The sequence below is a fragment of the Pygocentrus nattereri genome, chromosome 2, assembly GCF_015220715.1.
Source record: "Pygocentrus nattereri isolate fPygNat1 chromosome 2, fPygNat1.pri, whole genome shotgun sequence".
NCBI classification, from domain to species: domain Eukaryota; kingdom Metazoa; phylum Chordata; class Actinopteri; order Characiformes; family Serrasalmidae; genus Pygocentrus; species Pygocentrus nattereri.
In genome coordinates this window covers 5191908-5213137 of record NC_051212.1, presented here as the reverse complement: position 1 = coordinate 5213137, position 21230 = coordinate 5191908, and the positions used below count along the sequence as shown (strand labels likewise).

Genomic DNA, 21230 nt, shown 5'->3' with positions numbered 1-21230 from the left:
GTTTTGGCACCTTTAGCATTGATGTAGAATAACAATGAAGACACAAGTGTGAAAAAAAGACATTTACATTTTATTTATTTATTTTATTCATTTTGCTGACGCTCTTATCCAGAGCGGCTTACAGTTTGATCATTTTACACAGGGAAGTGAAGGTGGTGTTAGGAGTCTTGCCCAAGGACTCTTATTGGTATAGCGTACGGTGTTTACCCAAGCAGGGGACTGAACCCCAGTCTACAGTGTAGTAGGTGAAGGTGGTGTTGGGAGTCTTGCCCAAGGACTCTTATTGGTATAGTGTACGGTGTTTACCCAGATGGCGGTACCCACTACACTAACCAACCACCGACATTTGGGGCTGGTTTCTAGGCCCAGATTACACTTTAATCTGGATTAAATGGACCATGCAAGTTAAACCCGGCAGTTTTGTCCAAATCAGTGTCTCTGAGCTGGACCAAAAAAGTTTTAACTATCTTTAAATTTTCTTTACAGTAGCCACATGTGGTCACAGCACACTGGGCCTCTGAAAGTAAATCCTTTGAACAGGGATGCCAAAACGTTTGCACGAGACTGCGTTCAGTCGGGTGTTTCCAAACTTTTGACTTTTGATTGGTACTTTACCTGTTATATTTAATTTGACCTTATTTATATGTTTTTTTTTTTTAAACTCTGTTCTGAAGATGCTCTGTAAACCATGCTTGTTATCATAGCTGGAAAACAACACTAATTAACAGAGGATTTCATTTTTTTTTACTTTAGCTGTCTTTTCACTGCAGTGTTTAACCCTTTATGTGGTGGTCCGATCTGTGGGCCCCAAAGAAAACATGTTTACCAAAAGAAAAAATGATGTGATTCATTATTTATTATATATTTATTATTATGTCAACACCAGATTCTTGGTCTTTGCTCATTTTCTGTGAAGAACGTATAAAATAACCCATTTTCAGTGCTTCTACTCATTTATGTAATACATGTGGTGCTGGGCTGAACCCACGAGGAGTAAAAGTGTGGCAGCACTGGGTCCTTCACTCTGTTCTCCGCCTACATGGGCTGCTGTTAGAGTGTGTGTGTGTGTGAGGTTGGACAACATGGACAGGCTGCTGACTGGCTACAGCTGCTAAAGGGGAACCCTATGCTGGACACTTGCGATGACTTAAAAATACCAGATGTTTAAAATAAGTGATTTTATTAGTCCCACAACGGGGAAATACAGCAATATGTAAATGAACTCTTTTCTAATTGGCTGCCATGTATTGTGCCTTTTTCAAAAAGCAGGCAAGTTTGAAATGTACAGAACAGGCTGCTAAGTTCACACCGAAATCCTCAGGAAATGTGGAGAAAATGAAACTTCAGCCGCTCCTTTCAGAAGTCTTTGAAAAGCTGCAGTCCATTTGCCTCCTGACAGCCAGGAACAGCACAACGTTTAATGTTTTCCAGCATCCTCCACTCCAGTAACTCTGCTACAGACTGTCTGCAGGAACAGCACTGATCACTTCAACGGGAGTGGGTGTGGCTAAACTGCTGAAGCTTGAATTGGTGGGGCTAAATAGCTGTATGCTGAATGGGTGGGGCTAAACTGCTGTAAGCTGAATGGGCGGGGCTAAAGCACTGTATGCTGTTGGTGGAAATGCGTTCACTGTAAGAAGAAAAATAGTCCATGTAACTTCAGCTCAACTCCCATTTGTTTGTTTTTTTGTTTACGTTGCTAGGCAACCACTCGGGTGTAGTACTCAGCATCACTTCGAGGGAGCTGCATAGCTACCTGAGCAGCTGATGGCCAGCAGGGGGCAGCAGCCGCCAGCAAAATGGACAAATGCCTTTCAGTTCTGCCCACCAGTGACCCTTAACACACCCGGACGAGAGAAAAAAAGAGTGGAGACACCCCTGCACCCGTTACCCACCACAGCAGAACCTTCTATCACTCAACCTCTCCCTCTCTCTCTCTCTCTCTCTCGCTCTCTCTCTCTAACCGTTTCTACTGTAAATCTCTCTCTCTGTGTTTTATTGATACAGAGAGAGGATTTTGTGCCCACAGCTGCACTGAACACCACACGCACTAACTTTCACGATATAGGCGAACCCCCCACCCCAAGCACGCGCACAAAGGCTGTGTCCCAAATTTCTCCCTACTCCCTACAGAGTGCACTACGTAACTACATCTTCCACTGCCCATTTTGAGTTCCACCTACCTTACAGATCTACAGTTACAGACCGCAGTCCACCTGTTGCTGCACCGTTTATCAGCCCCCACCCACCCCATTCATCATTGGTCAGTTTCTGACCACAGGAATGCTGTTGTCCAGCTATTATTTGGGTGGTGGTTCATTCTCAGCACAGCAGCAACACTGACACGGTAGTGTGTGTGGTGCTGGTACAAGTGTAGCGGTGTTGCTGGAGTTTTTACACATTGTGTACCCTCACTGGCCACTTTATCAGAAACCCCTCTCTTGATGGCGTACAGTTATAACTGTAGCTCATCTGTGGATGCAGTTTGTGTTCTCCATCTTCTGGTCCTTCATCTGTGGTAGATTTCAGGTGGTGGTCCCGTCTCAGCCTAGCAGTTGATAGACTGATAGACTCGTACCAGCACCACACACACTACCTTGTCAGCAGTATCCCAGGGCAAGACGTGATCTTGTAACGAGAACCATGAACAATGTTGGATGAAATTTGGGTGGGAATGTGTTTTTTAGGGTGGGGGGAAAAAAGTAAGTATAAAATTTACAAACAGTCTCAAGCCTTGCGAAGGTAAAGCTCACAGTAGAGGGCGATAGTGCGCTCGTAAACGTCAACAAGCTTGTCGATAGCTCATAGATGTAGCGAAAGTTAGCAGGACTGGAAAGTCCCCCAAAAAGCCCAGATGAATGTAGATTAATGTAGACATCTGGATTGTAGATTAGCAGATTATATGCAGTAAAGTTAAACATTATTTTATATAATCTTATACCTTATATAATTATCTATATAAGGGAAAACAGTTCTGTTAGCCAGTGATAGTGTTTCACGAGTTTACTTTACAAGTTTGTTTTGCTTGTTAGTATTTGTTCTCCAGGTGTTAAAGTGAGCTCAGAGGTGGGTTTTAGACCCTTAATTGTGGTAGATTTCACTGCAATCCAGCAGCAAATGTTTAAAAAGCATTTTCTCAAGCATATTTTCTCACTGAGATCACATTGTGCCTGGCAAGACTACCACAAACACTACCTTGTAAGTGTTAATGCTGTGCCGAGAATGAACCAACACCCAAATACGTCTGGACAACTTCATTTCTGTGGTCAGAATTTGGCCAACACTGAATGGAGTAGAGGGGGGGGCGATAAAATGTGCAGCAACAGATTAGCTACAGTATTTGTATGTTTATATAGTGGAGCTAGAAGGTAGGCGTTTCTAATAAAGTGGCCAGTTAGAGGAAGTACAAGGTAGGTGTTTCCAATAAAGTGGCCAGTTGGAGGAAGTACAAGGTGGGTGTTTCTAATAAAGTGGCCAGTTAGTGGAAGTACAAGGTAGGTGTTTCCAATAAAGTGGCCAGTTAGTGGAAGTACAAGGTGGGTGTTTCTAATAAAGTGGCCAGTTGGAGGAAGTACAAGGTGGGTGTTTCTGATAAAGTGGCCAGTTAATAGAAGTACAAGGTGGGTGTTTCTGATAAAGTGGCCATTTAGTGGAGGTTCAAGGCATTAGACAGCTAAATGCATAATGCACTGTTTGGGTGTAGAAACCATACTTTGATGAGCTACGTAGTGCTCTACATAGGATTAAGGAGCCATTTGAGACGAAGCCACAGATTCCACACATTTGCAGTATGAAGGCAGTCCAGTCTCTGTCTTCTTCTTCCTCCTCCTCCACCCTCTTCCTCTGTTCTCTCGGGACCAGGGGACACACCCCCTACCTGCCTCAGCACTTACACTTTCACAAACGGCCAGGGACCACCCCTTACACCTGTCACATGACTGTTCCGTGCACTCTGATTGGCCGTCCCAGAGACTCTCTCACAGAATGTCACTTTTTTACTTGCTAGTTGTTGCTGTATGTATGGTGGTAACTGTGGCCTGTGACATTACAGCCTTTCTTTTGACCTCTTTCTTCTCCTTCTCTGTTCCCCTCTGTTCTTTTTGTTGGTTTCAGTGCTGTTTTTGTCTCTCTCTCTCTCTCTCTCTCTCTCTCTCTCTCTCTCTCTCTCTCTCTCTCTCTCTCAGGCCTGACTGGTGTTGTGGTTGTTATTAGCCGTTCACCCCATTCCGGTCATCTGTCTGGGGGGGAGGGGGCTGTGAGGATGTGGTAAAATGTGTGTGTTTTAGTGACCAGGATGAGCAATGCTTTCAATTCAGGGGTAGCAATGTTTGATAGTTGCAGCCAAAGGGAACCAACAACTACAAGATGTTCTCCACTCCATCCATAATTTGCCTATTTCTTTCTTCTGTCTCGCCTTTTTTCGTTTTTTATTTGATCTCGTCAATCCTAAAAGTTATTTATACTTCATTACTCATCATCCCTCAGCTTCCGATGCAATAAAACGCAAGACGCTCCACTAGTTGGAGTCAACAGGGAACGATTTTTGTGATTTTCCTTCTCCTTTTACAAATAAAAGTAGGGTTACGCTTATTATTGCAACAATAAACAATAACAGGACACCAGAAGACTCGAAAACGAGACGGAGGAAGGCAATGAAGCATCATTCAAACGGCTGTGCCTCAAGTCCCTTCTTCGCCGATCTTATTACCTGCAACACGGTCGTCTAACTGTGTTCTTTCATTACAAATAAGGCGTGTTAGACTTTGACTCAAAGTCAAAGTGGTCTCAGTCCCCGGTGTAGCTTTTGCTACCCATTGCAAGAGTTCTGAGGGTGTGGCGCTGTATGTACAAGCCTATATTAGGCAAAATACAAGAGGTTCCCTTTCATTTGGCTTGTGTATATAGATATGTGTACAGACAAAACAAAAAACAAACAAACGTCCAATTGTACATAGTCCCTCACACACCTGGTGATTTCACACTGAAGACCAAAATGTGCACAGTTTCCCAAAAGCTTCTCACGTTACTGCATAGTTAAAGCAGTAACTTCTACATTTTCTCACCTTTCTTTGTCTGATGTTTACTAGAAGTTCCTCTTAATAATCTCACTGTATCCAAAACGTTCGCACAACGTTCACTCAGTAACAGAGCTGTGTGTGAAATGCTGCACTGTTCCATGATGTGCATAACGGTACTACTTTCTGTTCTTTTGGTTAGTGGTAATTGTTGCTGGTGTCTCAGGCAGGGTGGTTCGTATGAACGGATGGTGCCAGTTATGGTGGAAATAGAAGTCCTCTGAGCACTGGCCTCTCCTCTGCTTAAGAGATCGTAACTAGACAAAGATATTATCTCACTTGCACTAATCACATAGTGGTTGTTATGTACTGCAACATCCAGAGGGGCTTAAGGACCACTCATCCAATGTGGACAAACAGTAGAGGCTGGCTGGAGTAGAAAACTGAGCATCTGTGAGACGCTAAAGCTCTGACTTTGGCCCCAGAATGACTCTTGACTGCACTGAGCCCTGAAATAAGGAGGTTCCTTTAGGGTTTCTGTTCTGAAGAATCAAAAAAGCGATGTAGTATCGCGTAAGGCTGGGCGCTATGAACAAAACACTCGCACATTGCAGTTGGACATGCTTTGCGATGTACTAAAAAGACATGGGTGAACTGATATGACAGTTACATTATTTTGACCAAAATTATTAACTGTTACTTATAGAAACACTCATCTCGATCTGAAATTGGTCAGAAATATAGCAACCACCTGGGATATCACTGTTACAAATGCTAATGTTGCAATAATGAGTAACAAACGATATATTGTGCAGCCTTATTATGGACCCTGTGTTCAACCAAGTTAATTTGGCCCGAGGCAAATTGGAGCACCTATTCAGCACAACCTAACTCAACAAAATTGGAATATCCGGAGTCAAACCGCATTCAGAATCTCTTGGCTCAAACCAAAATGTTACATCAGTTATATCTACTCCCAGCCTCTCTATACACACTATGACGTTTATGCTAATATATGACAGTAATACAAATCTGCAAATATTTTATTTCTGTACTCAGCAGTTTGATCTGATTGCAGCAGAATCTGAACTGTGTTAATACCTTGTATCTTTTCTTTTGTACCTGTATATGCACACATTTGACTCAGTAGTAGAATTAGTGATGTGCTGTCTGTATTTTCACACCCTTTTATGATGGAAAGAAAGGAGCAAACGAACACAAAGGAATATAGCTGAGTCCGGAATAGGCATTTTCAGCTAGTTACCCGGATCGAAAGAGGGCAAAAACTGATCGTGACACTGCACTCTTTCTCTGAGTGGACTGGTCTAGATCCACTCGAAAAAGGACACTTGGTACGAACACAAACCTTGTGAAAAATAACTTCACAGTTTTACTGATACTGTAATTTGTTTAATTTGCTTTGTTTCTTTGTTTTCTTATGTAAATGAAAACGCTGCCGAAAGCGTACTGCACTTAACCCGTACGTGTGGATGGAAACACACACCCATAACTGTATAGGTTTGTTCTAATGGTTTGATCTGTTCAATAAAAGTTTAACATTCTTCTTGAACCTGTCATCCTGCATCTTTTGTTTTTGAAAGATTTGGAAGATGTTATTTTACTCACACCGGCAGAAAGCAAGCTACTGCACAGAGGGGTTTGGACAGGCTAGTCAACTTTACCGCTTGGCAAGGACACTTTAAGCTTGGTGTCGACTAGTCGCTGATCACGTGATTGACAGTTTCAACATGGAAGCCTCAGAGAAGATGACAAGTGAAGAGTCTGGTGACTTCTTGGTTAGTGTCTCCGGTTTCCTGAAGGCTAGCAATGGCATCGAGAGCTTGTTGGAAAGGGCACATTACGATCTGGCTAGTTTTGCTTTGTTCTGACATTCATCCGCCGAGCTGCAGTGCTTCAAAGAACCAGATATTAAACGTTGTTATCCCGAAGAATAGTTTCCCAAATGTCAGTTTCACAATGACGCAATAGAAAGTCGTCATTGGGGAGGAGACAGAACACTCTGTCAAGTTTTAAGTCAGTTACTCTTTATTTTTGCCAAGTTATGGTGCTCTAATTTGCTCTGGATCTTCAGACCTCCACTGCAGGCGAGCATCTTGACAAGGCCACCTAGGGTGCGCCCAAGTCAGATAGAAATTTGCGAGATTCTGGGATTCGTATCTCCAATTCCTTGAAGGCTAGCAATGCGATCCAGGACTCATTGGAAAGGGCACATTATGCTGTGCTACCTTGTGGAGATTGGCTTCATCACGGAAAAGTTTAATTTTTAAGGTCGCTTGTGGGCAAAGCATTCCCTTCTCCTGTGGTCGTGTTCTTGATTTAATCAGTGATTCATCACTGTGGACTTTTCATTTCTGTCAAAAATCTGAAGTTGTGCAACCCCTACTGTACAGGCGCATTTTTGTTCATCAGAGTACTCAAAGGAAGAACAATTATCCTAATGCCTTTAAACAAGTTTTCCCAGGAGAAAAGTGCATTATATTAAAAGTGCACCTATTATTTTCAAACAGAACCATAAAATCCCACACAAGGTGTGTGGAGTTCATGTAACTTGATGATTTCAATAAAGTATGTTACAATTTATGTTCCCTAACCAAAGGTACTGAAGATCTACCCTTGAGGGTATCACAACAGTGATCTGAAGGGTTTTATCCTAGCGAGGGTTTTAGTACCTTTTTTCCTGAGAGTGTATGGTTTAGTGACAGGGCGTTTACACATGGCAAATTTGTTTGAAGCAGATTTCGAAGAATGCATAAAAATGATAAATTTATCAGTTTTCACTAGGCCAAAGTTTCACAAACTTTTGTGTCAAAGACATTTCACTCTGCTTGAAATGCTGGACAAACAGTTTATTTGTGCCTAGATCCCAGATGCTGCAGAAAATGGCAGCTCGAATCAAACCCTCATGAATCAAGGATCATAACCAAGTGCTTTGACAGCTGTCTACATATGATTGAAAACTCTACAACTCAAAACTTTTGAGAAGGACACACTTCCTGTACTCGTTGTTTAATAGAAATGTTGATAGATGCTTATAGGAGCTTAACCAAAAAAAGCATCTCTCATTATTTAGTCAGCAATTGCGTAACATGGCAATCAAGCTGCAACACTTTTGTGTGCAGTCAGAGAACACGAGAGGAAATTGAGGGATGGTAAGAACCTCAGAAGGGTTGAAGTCAGAAGATGTTGTCACTAATGTTGATCATGTGGAGAATAACAGAGCTGACCGATGGTGAAAATGGTGGCAAAAAAATTATTTGTAACTTGAAAAATCTGGAGAAGCTGGCAAGAAGGGACCAGAGGAGTGCTGGAGTGGTGGGCAACATAGCTGGGATGGTGGTGGAGCTTGAATCAGCAAGGATTCTCCTGTTCTTCAGAGCTTTATGAAGCTTTTCTTTGGTCTAGTCAAAGATGCAGTGAGGAAGTGTGGTAAAGGCTCTGGAGCTGTGACACCTTGAGACCACGGTCACTATGCGTAGGGTTCAGGTAAGTGTACCTGGGAGGGATAAGGAAGGCTGCTACTTGGACTGAAACATTACATGGGTCTTACCAGGGAGAAAAAAATATATAGAAGTGCTATCCACAGCAGCAATAACCACAAACCCCAGTCTGGCTGTAGGCTGGAATGGTGAGGAAAATGAAGATGGAATTCACATGGGAAGCTATTACACTGAGTTCCATTGAAAAGGAGTTTCTTTTTCTCCCAAAACTTCAGTAATCCTTGAGTAATCTTTGTCTTATTTAGGATTGTTTCAGTCATCCAAATGGTTGAATTGTCTAGCAGTGTTAACTTGACCGGACTGCGGTATAATCTTGATAATATTTTGCTGCTCAACTGATGAGGTGCTTCATCAGTTCAAATGGGTGGCTACAGATCTGAAACATTACTTCTACATCAACCTCACCTTTCAGTTGAGGCAACTAGGAGCTCAACAGGTACGTCTACATCAAAATCTTTTGGTTTTTACCTCTGATTTATGTCAAAAGTCTGCTTTGTTGTTTCGCAAGCTCAGTATACCCATGTTTATAGCTTATCTATATCGATGTGATTCCTGTTACTGTCCCTGCTTCCCCATTTGGACCTTCCCCAGGTGGGTGAAATGTGGGGGCTCGTCCAGGATTTTAACCCCAGCTACTCTCACAGAGTTCAACATAAAAGTTTACACTTTCTTTTATATTGCACTTTGCAGTTTATCAGTTTGTTGTACCATCCATCCATCCATCCATCCATCATCTTCCGCTTCTCCGGGGTTCGGGTCGCGGGGGCAGCATCCTGAGCAATGAGGCCCAGACTTCCCTTTCCCCAGCCACTTCCACTAGCTCCCTGGGAGGTATTCCGAGGCGCTCCCAGGCCAGCTGGGCGATATAGTCACGCCAGCGTGTCCTGGGTCTTCCCCGGGGTCTCCTCCCCGGTGGACTTGCCTGTGACACCTCCCAAGGGAGGCGTCCAGGAGGCATCCTAACCAGATGCCCGAACCACCTCAACTGGCTCCTCTCGACGTGGAGAAGCAGCGGCTCTACTTTGAGTCCCTCCCGGATGACCAAACTTCTCACCCTATCTCTAAGGGAGAGTCCAGCCACCCTGCGGAGGAAACTCATTTCGGCCGCTTGTATTCGCAAATTACCCAAAGCTCATGACCATAGGTGAGGGTGGGAACATAGATCGACCAGTAAATCGAGAGCCTTGCCTTATGGCTCAGCTCTTTCTTTACCACAACAGACCGGTAAAGAGCCCGCATCACTGCTGACCCAGCACCAATCCGCCTGTCAATCTCCCACTCCCTTGTACCATCACTCGTGAACAAGACCCCGAGATACTTAAACTCCTCCACTTGAGGCAAGAGCTCATCCCCGACCCAGAGAGGGCTCTCCACCCTTTCCCGCGTGAGAACCATGGCCTCGGATTTGGAGGTACTGATCCTCATCCCGGCCGCTTCACACTCGGCTGCAAACTGATCCAGTGAAAGCTGAAGTTCATGGCCTGATGTCCCCAATAGGACCAGCAGCGATGTGACCCTGAGGTCACCAAACTGGACACCCTCCATCCCCTGACTGCGCCTAGAAATTCTATCCATAAAAATTATGAATAGAATCGGTGACAAAGGGCAGTCCAACTCTCACTGGGAACAGGTCTGTCTTACTGCCGGCCATGCGAACCAAACTCCTGCTTTGTTTGTACAGGGCCTGAATGGCTCGTAGCAAATAGCCATGTATCCCGTACTCCCGAAGCACCTCCCACAGAATACCCCGGGGAACACAGACGAATGCCTTCCCCAAATCCACAAAGCACATGTGGACTGGTTGGGCAAACTCCCATGAACCCTCCAGAATCCTGGAGAGGGTAAAGAGTTGGTCCAGTGTTCCAGGACCAGGGCGGAACCCGCACTGCTCCTCCTGAATCTGAGGTTCGACTATGAGCCGGACTCTCTTCTCCAGTACCCCTGCATAGACCTTGCCAGGGAGGCTGAGGAGTGTGATTCCCCTGTAGTTGGAACACACCCTCCGGTCCCCCTTTTTAAAAAGAGGCAGTTTGTTGTACCACCCTTGTTAAATCATCTAAGGTGCCATTCATGTTCCTGAACCAATGGCTAGGTCTTATTCCTAAAGAGATCAGAGGTCTCCATTGAGAAGGAGTTTCAATCTTTTTCTCCTAATCTTCAGTTACCTTTGTGTAACTCTCGCTTTATCATGGCTAGTTTCGGTCCTCCAAGTTATTGAATTATTTAGCCGTATTAAGGTGATTGGACTGTAGTGTAATCATGAAGAAGACCTTCAACAGTTCAAGTGGGTGGCTACTGATCTGGAACAACATTATTCCTACATCAATCTCACCTTACAGTTGAGGTAATTAGGAGCTCAACAGTATGTCTACACTAATATCTTCTAGTCTTTACTTGTACATACAGCAAATTCAGAGGTGATAGTTGGTCCCTTCTAATGCACTAAACAGATGTTTTGTTGTTTCCCAAGCTCAGTGTACTCATATTTATAGTTTAGCTCTGTCTGTGTGCATCATGTTACTGTCCCTGCTTCCCCACTTGGACCTTCCCCAGGTGTGTGAAACGTGGGGGCTCGTCTGGGATTTGGACCCAAGCCCTCGCATAGACTACACCATAAAACTTTACACTTTCTTTAACATTGCACATTGCAGTTTGTCCGTTTTTTTGGCCACCCTTGACAAATCATCCCATGGTGCCATCCAGGTTCCTGAACCAATAGCTAGGTCTTGTTCCTAAGAAGGACATCAGAGCTCTCCTTCCCACATCCCCACTGTACAGGTTGGCCACTCTGAATGACACTGTTGAACCCACTGCACAGCTGAGTTTTCTGACTGCATTTGAAACTCGGGTACATGTCCAGTCCAAGCTTACCTCCACTATGTGACATCCTGTTATCTTCAGTTTCAAAGGGTATGTATTGTTATGCATATTAATAGTGATATGATTGTAAAATAAAGTTTGGTTGTACATTTATAATAGTATTTTCTTTATTTAGACATTTTCCATTTCATAACAAAATCTCAAAGTGCTTTAAACAAAAAGATAATTAGGGTAAACGCCCCTATTAAGCTCACTTACCCATTAAGCACACTTGCAACTTTGAACACAAATTATGCTAATACAAAAAAGTTATTATCCTGCTTGATAACTAAATCAAGACATGTAGTTGTTTTTGAAAATATTCCATGCAATTTAAAAGCCAATCATACTGCTGCATATTCTGACAACATCCTGTCAATGTTCCCTCTTCCTGGCGGTCATGTTGAAAGCCACATGAAATCTGTGGATAGACCCCTCAGATTTTGAAAATTTTAATATACAGCAACTTTTAATTTGGGTAAGTATGACAAATTTTTACAAATTTAAGAGATTAATGGTTTTAACACAACCTAGCACAAGTTGGAACTTGGATGTAAGAGAAAGTAACAGTAAATTCAAAAGACAGTTTTATAGGGTTTTAGCAAATGCCGCAATTCCTTGTTAGCATGCTAGTCAAATGAGATTGCTGCAGACACCAATATATTAAATCACACATGATCATTTCTTGTGTTTAACTATTAAGCACATCATTTATTTCCAAATGGATGAGAAATAATATTTGTAGATTGCAGGATTTTTTAAAGATTTTGTATCATTTTTACATGAGCTTAAAGGCTACAGCAGCATAAAAACGGAGTGAGCACATTGGAAAAAAGCTTAAGTATAAATGTATATAAAAGTATAATCAGTATTTCTAGCTTCACTACAAACAGTATATGATTATATACATGGTAAAGAACATTTTTGTGACAAAATACTGATGTTAAAATAAAGTCCATTATATTTTAAATGCGAAAGTATTGCTGTCCCCATAAAGCTCAGGGTGCTCCCTTTAAGCTCACTTACATAGACTGCCTATCTGAATAGTTCATTAATGGTCTAAAAACAATCATTGTCAGTTTTCTGTGTAAATGAAGGTAAAATAATTAGCAATATCTTATTTTTACAAAGTTAAGATGACAAAACCAAGACGGAATTACAGCTCCTGCCCAAAGATGAAGGAGGCATGTCGCCTATATAAAGAGGGTACGATCCGGAACATAACTCCAAACAAAAAGCAGACCATCAAAAAACAGAGAATAAGCACATTAAAGTATGGAGAATCCTTAACCTCTCCAGAAGTCATGGCCAGGCTAGAGGAGAATGAAAAGCGGAAGGAAACGGAACAATCCAAAGATGGAAAGAAGGAAAACAAGAAAAGGAAAGCTGAAACAGATGGAAAGAATAGAAAGAGCCCATGAATGTCTCTGCACCTCCTGATGGAGAACAGTATGTTGTGAAATTTCAGAGCAGGGGCCCAAACAATACATACATGCTGCCAGTTAGAGACAGAATTGAAAATGTTGAGAAGAGATTCTTCCTGTGCAGGGCACAATTAGATGGCGCTGGGCCCTTCAACTTAAGGAATTCAATTTAAAATAAAAAATAATTGAAATTATTTACATTAACAATAATTTTAAATGTACAATATTCTTGTGAGCTTAATTGGAACAGGGGTGTTCTTAAGGGGTACAATATATACCCATTAAGCACACCTCAGACTTTTGACTTTTAAACTTTAATAACTTTATTATAAATGATAAAACTAAACATTAAAATTAACATTGCTACATGAGAGATTAATATTTCATTTTAAATTAACATCTCCTGCTAAACAGAATGACTTTTGCTTTAAATACGTCAAATTTTAGATTTGGGTGAGCTTAATAGGGGTGTTTACCCTAAATCATTGGAAAGATGCAATACAGTGGTCACAATGATTTAATAGTAAAATTAATGCTGTAATGGAAATAAATGCTGGAATGTCATTTCAGGTATTAGGAGCTATATAAAAGGATCTTCCACTTGTTGAGCTGTAAACTCTTCTGTTTTCAGTTTGTCCCCAAAATCATCTGAGTGGATATCATTGTTATGTAATATGTATCTTGATCAAATAAATTTCATTTTTCAAAGATTACACATAATTTGCAGCTCTGAGAGTTTTCCTGCAGCCCTAGGAGGATAACATTTAAGCAAGAGGGAAGCGATGTGTGATCTTCTGTAGTAGCAATGGGTGATTGTGAGTGGGCTACAAGGTTCTATGTTAATTGTATTTGCACCCAATTTTATTTTCCTAGATGTGTAATTTAACCTACTTTTCCTTTAATGCATTTACTGCATCCTAAATATCTCAACTAAACTGTTAAAAACAAGGTATGACAGGTGAGATGATCATTGGTTTTGAGAAATCTCCTTTGTTGCAAGGGAAGAAGAATGGATGGAGTTTCTCAGTGAAAGACTGACCAGTGAAAGAGTAGATATGAGACCTGGCCTCGACATCATAGAAGGAGACCAGACCCTCCTCATAATCCACAAACACTCCCAACTTTTGAGGAGTCTCTTTCAGCGAGAAGATGAGCGGTGGAGAGCCCAGAGCCAGAACCTCTGTCTTGTTCCTCAGGTGCACAGTCCAGTATCCGTTCTCAGGTTTGATGGAAATCATCCCCTTCCTGTTAATGGACTCTCTGACCACTCCTAAAACCCAAATGGTTTTCCCTGTGACCTGAACCTCATAGTAAAATCTCCCTGAAGAGAACCCCTCCTTTCCTAGAACACAGGCAGACGTGTCAAATCTCTCTGGGTTATTTGGAACATTCTGCCATGCGCACCCGTGCCACACTCGCTTCCCGTCAACAGACAGGATGAGTTTAGGGTAGGCTGTTTCAGGATCCAGAGTCACGTTCACTGCAATAGAGGGAAATGGAGACGGAAAGGTCATGTTAAGGAAGGAACGCATGAAAGACTTTCCATTTATTAATCACATGTATCTTATGATGTTTCCTATTGTGAATATTATCCACACTTTTCATAGGCAACACTGATCAGGCATAACATTATGACCACCTCCTTGTTTCTATGCTTAATGTCCATTTTAAGACTGTAGTCCATCTGTTGCTCTGATACCCAATTAGCCCCCTTTTACCCTGTTCTTCAGTGGTCAGGACCCCCAGGGACCCTCACAGACCAGCAGCACTGCTGTGTCTGATCCACTTAGACCAGCGCAACACACACTAACACATCACAACCATGTCGGTGTTACTTGTCCTGAGAATGACCCACCACCCAAATAGTACCCGCTCTGTGAGGGTCCATGGGGGTCCTGACCACTGAAGAACAGGGTAACAGAGTATCAGAGAAACAGATGGACTACAGTCTGTAACTGTAGAACTACAGAGTGCAGCTATACAGTAAGTGAAGCTGATAAGATGGACAATGAGCACAGAAACGAGGAGGCGGTCAGAATGTTACGCCTGATTGGTGTAGTTTCATTGATATAACTGATGGATGTTTTAAGCTCTTTGGAGAAACTTAAGCTAAATCTCTTCAGAAACTTTAGCCAGTGCTTTGATACTAAGCCATAACATTACCTGCATGCATTTTCTGCAGTTTTCCCAGACCTGTTGAAATGGTGGAGCAGAAGTAGTGCCTCTGTTAATCATTTGAAACATCAGACATCCACAAATGAAACTGATATTGTCTGTAGATTCACTTCAATGAGCAATCTATTATTATAACTAATGAACAAAATGTTTCTGATTTATCTTACATTATTTTCTGATGCAGGAATGAAATTGATGCTCAGTCACAAACCCCACTATATGTCTGCTCAGCACTACTTTTGCAAGCCTGACCGCTGACTTTCGCTGGGATCTGGAGGGTTTCATCCCTCAGTGGGGCCAAGAACTGCCTGCTATAGCTAGAAGGGGCTTTTTGACCCACATGCAATATGATAAACTACAGACCACTGCTTTTGCAGGACATGTAGGGTCAGATTTTTGTCAAAACTGCTACGAAAACAGACCTTTGTGAAATAATGTGGTATGCCTGTTGTGAAACACACAATTACTTGCTACTACCAGCTTCTAAGAAAACTTTTAAATAACTTTTAAACATGAAAAGCAGCTCATTTAGTGCTTCATTTGTTTTTTCTCATAAGTCATATTGTTGTCACAGTACTCTTTTCCATCCTCCAGTTTTTTTTTTTGCAAATTTTGAAAAAAACATGAGTGGGGAAAGCACAAAATTCACCCAAATATAATAGAGTTTCACACTAAGACGAGAATATTGCTAAAGCTGGAATGTAATGAGTCTCCTTACTGCAGAGATGATACTGATCTCTCTATGTAAATATGCAAACAGATATACTTTATTTCTACTCTTTAATTTGTGGCTATTTTTATTTCTATTTTTTGTTTTCTGCATAGCATATCGCTGCTGTCAGGACAAAACCTCCATTTTTGTCGTTTTTCAGTTTTTGGCATAATCTGAAAATTCCTTTGCCCTTTGCATTGCATGTAAATTTCATGATGAATGGATCAAAATGACTTGGATAAAATTCTGGTTCCACTGACTTACATTAAAAGTAAAGTAGGTTTTTTCCTTCTTCTGTAAAGTTACCATTTTGGAGATACGAGGTTCTGTTTTGCTATTGAAACACTGCAATTTCCCCGTTAGGATCAGTAAAGCTCTGTCTGTCTGTCTCGCTGTCTATCTCTCTATCTTTTTATCTATCTATCTATCTGTCTATCTATCTATCTGTCTATCTATCTATCTATCTATCTATCTATCTATCTATCTATCTATGGGTGATTGAAAAGGGTTTTTCGAATAAACTATGACATATGAAGCCATAAGAAATGATTGGCCCTACAGATGGTCCAGTTGTGGCGGGCAGCTTTTTGAAGGTTGCTTTCAGTTTTCTGAAATGCCCACTCCAAAGCTGATTTAAAAAATGACGTCCAAAACTTGCTGGAGTGTCATGTTTCCGAATGCAAGGTGGACTTCGTCAGGGTGGCATGGAAATTTCGACCCCTCATTTGGTGGGCCATTGCTCCGTTGCCAAGAACGTGGCCATAAAAGATGGCAAATGGCTGTAAAGACTACCATGTTCTCTCCATCTTGCTCATTTTGGTGCACCCCGAATCATGGTAGCTTACACCATCTAAGGTTTCTTCCCATAACTGTAGTGGATGGAAACACAACTTAATTCACATACTTAATGGCAGAATTTGGTAAATGTGCATATCATCTGCGAAATGTTTGAATGGAAAGCCGTCAAGTGTGTAGAACAGGCAACCACTTGCTACTGATCAACTGGCTAGGATTCACCTTAGTGAATGAGTTGGATTCCTTAAGAGTGCTTGGACGCGTGGATAGCCGATCAGAGTGTAACAGATGATCAACACACCTAGTCAGCATCTGAGACTGGTTCAGCAATAAAATAAGAGTTACCCACCATCAGACAAGTTACTGTAGGAAACTGGTGAGAAGGGAGAAGGAGCTGTTGCACTGACAGTGGATCTGAAAAGAGGGTCAGCAGGTTCAGTAGCTGATGTGATGGTGGATGAAGAGGGGGCATTTCTATGCAATGCTGGTTTTGACACTGAAAAATGAAAACAATCTCTCATATAAATATAATAGCAAAGCCAACAGGTTTCATCATGGAATTCTTCACAATTTTCAAACACAGCAGTATCCTAGAAGATAGCCAAGGTTTCTTCCAATGATTATGAGGAAAAGAGCTGGAAAGTTGGTTACTACATCTTGAACTTCCACCCATACTAAAAGAAATTGACCCATATTATCCGTATTGCCTCAATTACTGTTAAGTCATCAAACAACTTTACAATACTTACTTATCTTAGACAGTCGTTTTAGTTCCCTGTTGAGCGCTTCCTGAAGCTGAGACAGGGCTCTCCTCAGAGTCTCCGCCCTCAGATGAGTGTTAATCCTGACGTCCATCCAGTTCTTGGTGGGTGGAGGGCTGCAGAAGGACCGGTAAACCTACAGTCCAGCAGGAGAGAGGAGAAACCCCTCAGCATGGGCAGTGCTGTCCTGTGACGGACTGCATTACTATGGAGAAACAGAGGGACTCTGACCTGTAGGAGGTGGAGGTGGTCCTCAGTGTGGGAGAGCTGCTCCAGCTCAGTGTCTCTCCTCTTTAGCTCAGTGATTTCCTGCTCCAGCTCTTTAATGAACTCTTCAGCCTGCCTCTCTGCTGCTTTCTGCTTCTCCTCCATCACCTCAAGCAGCTCCGCCTGGCTTCTCTCAATGCAGTGCATCAGATTTCTGAAGACCTTTAGGGTGTGGGCCTTGCTTTTCTTACTGCTTTCCTGTGTGGAGAACAGAAAGAGTCATTGGCTATGTTCATATAAACTGTGGCTGTAAGTCTTCTTCAAACCATCTGGACTCATCCGTGAGACCTTGTTGCATTGTACAGAGCTCCGGATATCCTGGATCTTCTTTTGCCTGTGTTTTATCATCTGCTGAATGGCTTCTTGCTTCTTTTTAAGTTGTGTCTGTAAAGAGATTAAGATTAAGAGACCCTTATTAGTCCCACAACGGGGAAATTTCACCTCCGCATTTAACCCATCCTTGAAGTGAACCACCACATACACACTAGTGAGCACACTTGCCCAGAGTGGTGGGCAGCCCAATCCGCAGCGCTCGGGGAGCAGTTGGGGGTTAGGTGTCTTGCTCAAGGACACCTCAGTCATGTGCTGTCGGCTCTGGGGATTAAACCGGCGACCTTCCGGTCACGAGGTTGGTTCCCTAACCTCCAGCCCATGACTGCCCATAAGAGACACTTCTATCAGCAATACCTTTGAAAAAAGTAGTACAAAATTATAATACTGAGCTTTTCTCACCTTCTTCTCTCCACTCTCCTCCTCTATAGGAACTGTGCTGTGAGTCTCGTGGTCTGTCTCAGTGCAGAACTGACATACATACATCTGGTCATCTCTACAGAACAGCTCCAGGGGTCTCTCATGTTTCTGGCAGATGTAGGCCTCCATGTTCTCCACAGGGTCCATCAGTTTGTGTTTAATGATTCTTGGTGCAGTGTTGTGGTTTTCCAGGTGGGTTTCACAAAACGTTATTCTGCAATCTAGGCAAGACTTCACACCCTTCATTTTCTGCCCAGAGCAAACATCACAGGGGATGGTAGGTTTGCTGCCACCCTTTTTCATCTGGAAATGATGCACCACTGCTTTCAACGTTGTATTGACCTTCAGTTCTGGTTTTGTGCTGAATTTCTCCTTACAGAGAGGGCAGCAATTGTCCTCAGCGCTTGTCCAACATTGTTCAATGCAGGCCATGCAGAAGTTGTGTCCGCATGGAGTGGAGACTGGATCGGTGAGCACATCCAGACAGATACAGCACTTGAACTCCTCTTCCCAACTGACACTGTTGGAAGAATCCATTACTGGGAGAGAGAAACAGTAAAATGACAAAAGCTGTGTTGATGGATGATCAAACTGGTCCTAACTGCTTCGGTGAAATATATAACCCTGACCCTACTGCTGCTCTGCTGCCCATACACCAGTCAGGCATAACATTATGACCACCTCCTTGTTTCTACGCTTACTTTCCATTTTAAGACTGTAGTCCATCTGTTACGCTGATACTTCATTAGCCCCCTTTTACCCTGTTCTTCAGTGGTCAGGACCCCCATGGACCCTCACAGAGCAGGTACTGTTTGGGTGGTGGCTCATTCTCAGCAGTGCAATGTCTCAACACTGACATGGTGGTCATGTGTTAGTGTGTGTTGCACTGGTATAAGTGGATCAGACACAGCAGTGCTGCTGGAGTTTTTAAACACTGTGTCCACTCACTGTCCACTCTATTAGACACTCCTACCTCGTCGGTCCACCTTGTAGATGTAAAGTCAGAGACGACAGCTCATCTGCTGCTGCACAGTTTGTGCTGGTCTTCCTCTAGTCCTTCATCAGTGGTCACAGGACGCTGTTGGCTGGATATTTTTGGTTGGTGGGCTATTCTCAGTCCAGCAGTGACACTGAGATGTTTACAAACTCCAGCAGCACTGCTGTGTCTGATCCACTCAGACCAGCACAACACACACTAACACATCACAACCATGTCAGTGTTACTTCAGTCCTGAGAATGACCCACCACCCAAATAGTACCTGCTCTGTGAGGGTCTATGGGGGTCCTGACCACTGAAGAACAGGGTAACAGAATATCAGAGAAACAGATGGACTACAGTCTGTAACTGTAGAACTACAGAGTGCAGCTATACAGTAAGTGGAGCTGATAAGATGGACAGTGAGTGTAGAAACAAGGAGGTAGTCAGAATGTTACACCTGACTGGCGTATATCATATTTTAGTACTACATCAGTGTGATTAGACTTGATGTGGAACTTCCTGGCAAGGTGTGAATTGGTATGAATTGCCAAAGGTAATTGATGAGCAAAAGGCGACAGCGCTACCCACCACGCCACCGTGCCACCAACATTGTCTGATGCCCTGTCTTTAAAATAAAAGGATCACTAAAACACTGTGATGGCATGGCAACCTGTCCAGGTTGTATCCTGCCTTCTGCCCACTGAGTGCTGGGATAGGCTCCAGCACTCTCTGCAACCCAGAAGGACATGCGGTTTAGAAAGTGTGTGTGTGTGTGTGTGTGTATGTGTGTGTGTGGTTCACTAAAACAAAAGCATAATTTGGCTTTTAAATGTAAAAATCTGTACACAACAAAATAGAAAACGTACTAATAATCCAAGAAATGTGGAATGGCTAGTGTATGTTGTGATTTTTTTTATATAGGGGGCTCAACTTGTTAAGGTTCTTCTAGAATGGAGCATTTCACATAAATCTGAATGACTTTGCTTACATCCGAGCCATTTAATCATGCAGAAATTCAGAAAAATCAGTGTAATTCCCCTTCAGTGCAGTTCTATTTTTCTATGTGGCGGTTCATGCAAGCTTGAGTACGAGTTGAATAGAAATAGAAAACACATTGAATGCCAACATCCCTTTTTTGCACACCCATGAGACATGATTAACAGTGAGAGCAACCAGTGGACTTTTCTTCTCATATCATATATACAGAAAATACACTGTAGGTAGTTTTACACGTTGTGACGTCAACCCAGCACTGCATGCAACAGTCCCTGTGTTTCCTCTATATAAGTAGCACATACATTTCTGAACTTCTTAAAGTCGGAAATATTTAGTTAAAGTTACTCGTTGTTTGAAATTAATCATACAGCCTACAGTACAGAGTGGCAGTCAGGATTTCGGCTCACCTGAGTGTAAAGACAATCTTCTTTTATGTTTGCTCTCTGTCTCTCTGTCTCTCTCTGTCTCTCTCTCTGCTTTTTTGTGGCTCTTCCTTGTTCAATCTGAGTCTCCGGTTACTTTTTAAGGCGGAGCCAACAAGTTCAGTTTCATTTCCCATGAAAGCAGAGGCATAGTCCACATTACGTAATGCAGTCTAAACCTTATCCTAGAGGTGGCAGGAGTACACAAGTCCCTTACTTACACAAAAGTGCAAGTACACTCTTAAAAAAGACGCTTCTTCCAAAAGAAAGTTGTCCTATATTGCATGACTAAATGGTTCTCTGCATGGTGAAAGTGTTGAGTGTGCTGTATATGGTTCTATAAGGAGTCTTTGTTCTGGTATTATTATAAACTTGACACCATAACAATAAATGAAACCTTTTGTTGCTATACAGAACCCGTTTCAAAAAGGTTCTATAAAGAACCATAGAAACATTCTCCAACAATCCAAAGAACTATTTAATCCTGCTGAGGGTTCTTTTAAGAATGTGTGGTAAAAAAAGAAAAAAGACCTGGTAAAAGTTAAGGTTCATGTAT

At 42.4% G+C, this 21230-nt stretch overlaps 2 protein-coding genes across 4 annotated transcripts in view; one reads left to right on the top strand and one right to left on the bottom strand.

The window, feature by feature from the left end:
• sorcs2 (sortilin-related VPS10 domain containing receptor 2) overlaps positions 1 to 3409 on the top strand; it is a 473194-nt gene extending 469785 nt beyond the window's left edge. For all 3 annotated transcript variants that reach the window (XM_037547570.1, XM_037547568.1, XM_037547564.1), the window contains exon 27: positions 1704 to 3409. In XM_037547570.1, coding sequence (XP_037403467.1) covers positions 1704 to 1768 — 65 coding nt within the window. In that variant the 3' untranslated portion in view covers positions 1769 to 3409. The remainder of the gene's footprint in view (positions 1 to 1703) is intronic.
• Positions 3410 to 11506: 8097 nt separating this feature from the next.
• Positions 11507 to 20760, bottom strand: LOC108413327 (E3 ubiquitin-protein ligase TRIM39-like). Its single transcript, XM_017685795.2, has 8 exons — positions 20660 to 20760; positions 18259 to 18815; positions 17815 to 17910; positions 17491 to 17724; positions 17248 to 17395; positions 16848 to 16994; positions 14980 to 15009; positions 11507 to 14296 (listed from the first exon to the last, which is right to left on the bottom strand). Exons 2-8 carry the CDS (start codon positions 18811 to 18813, stop codon positions 13755 to 13757), a joined length of 1752 nt encoding a protein of 583 aa, XP_017541284.1. The 5' UTR covers positions 18814 to 18815; positions 20660 to 20760; the 3' UTR covers positions 11507 to 13754.
• Between the last annotated feature and the right edge of the window lie 470 nt (positions 20761 to 21230).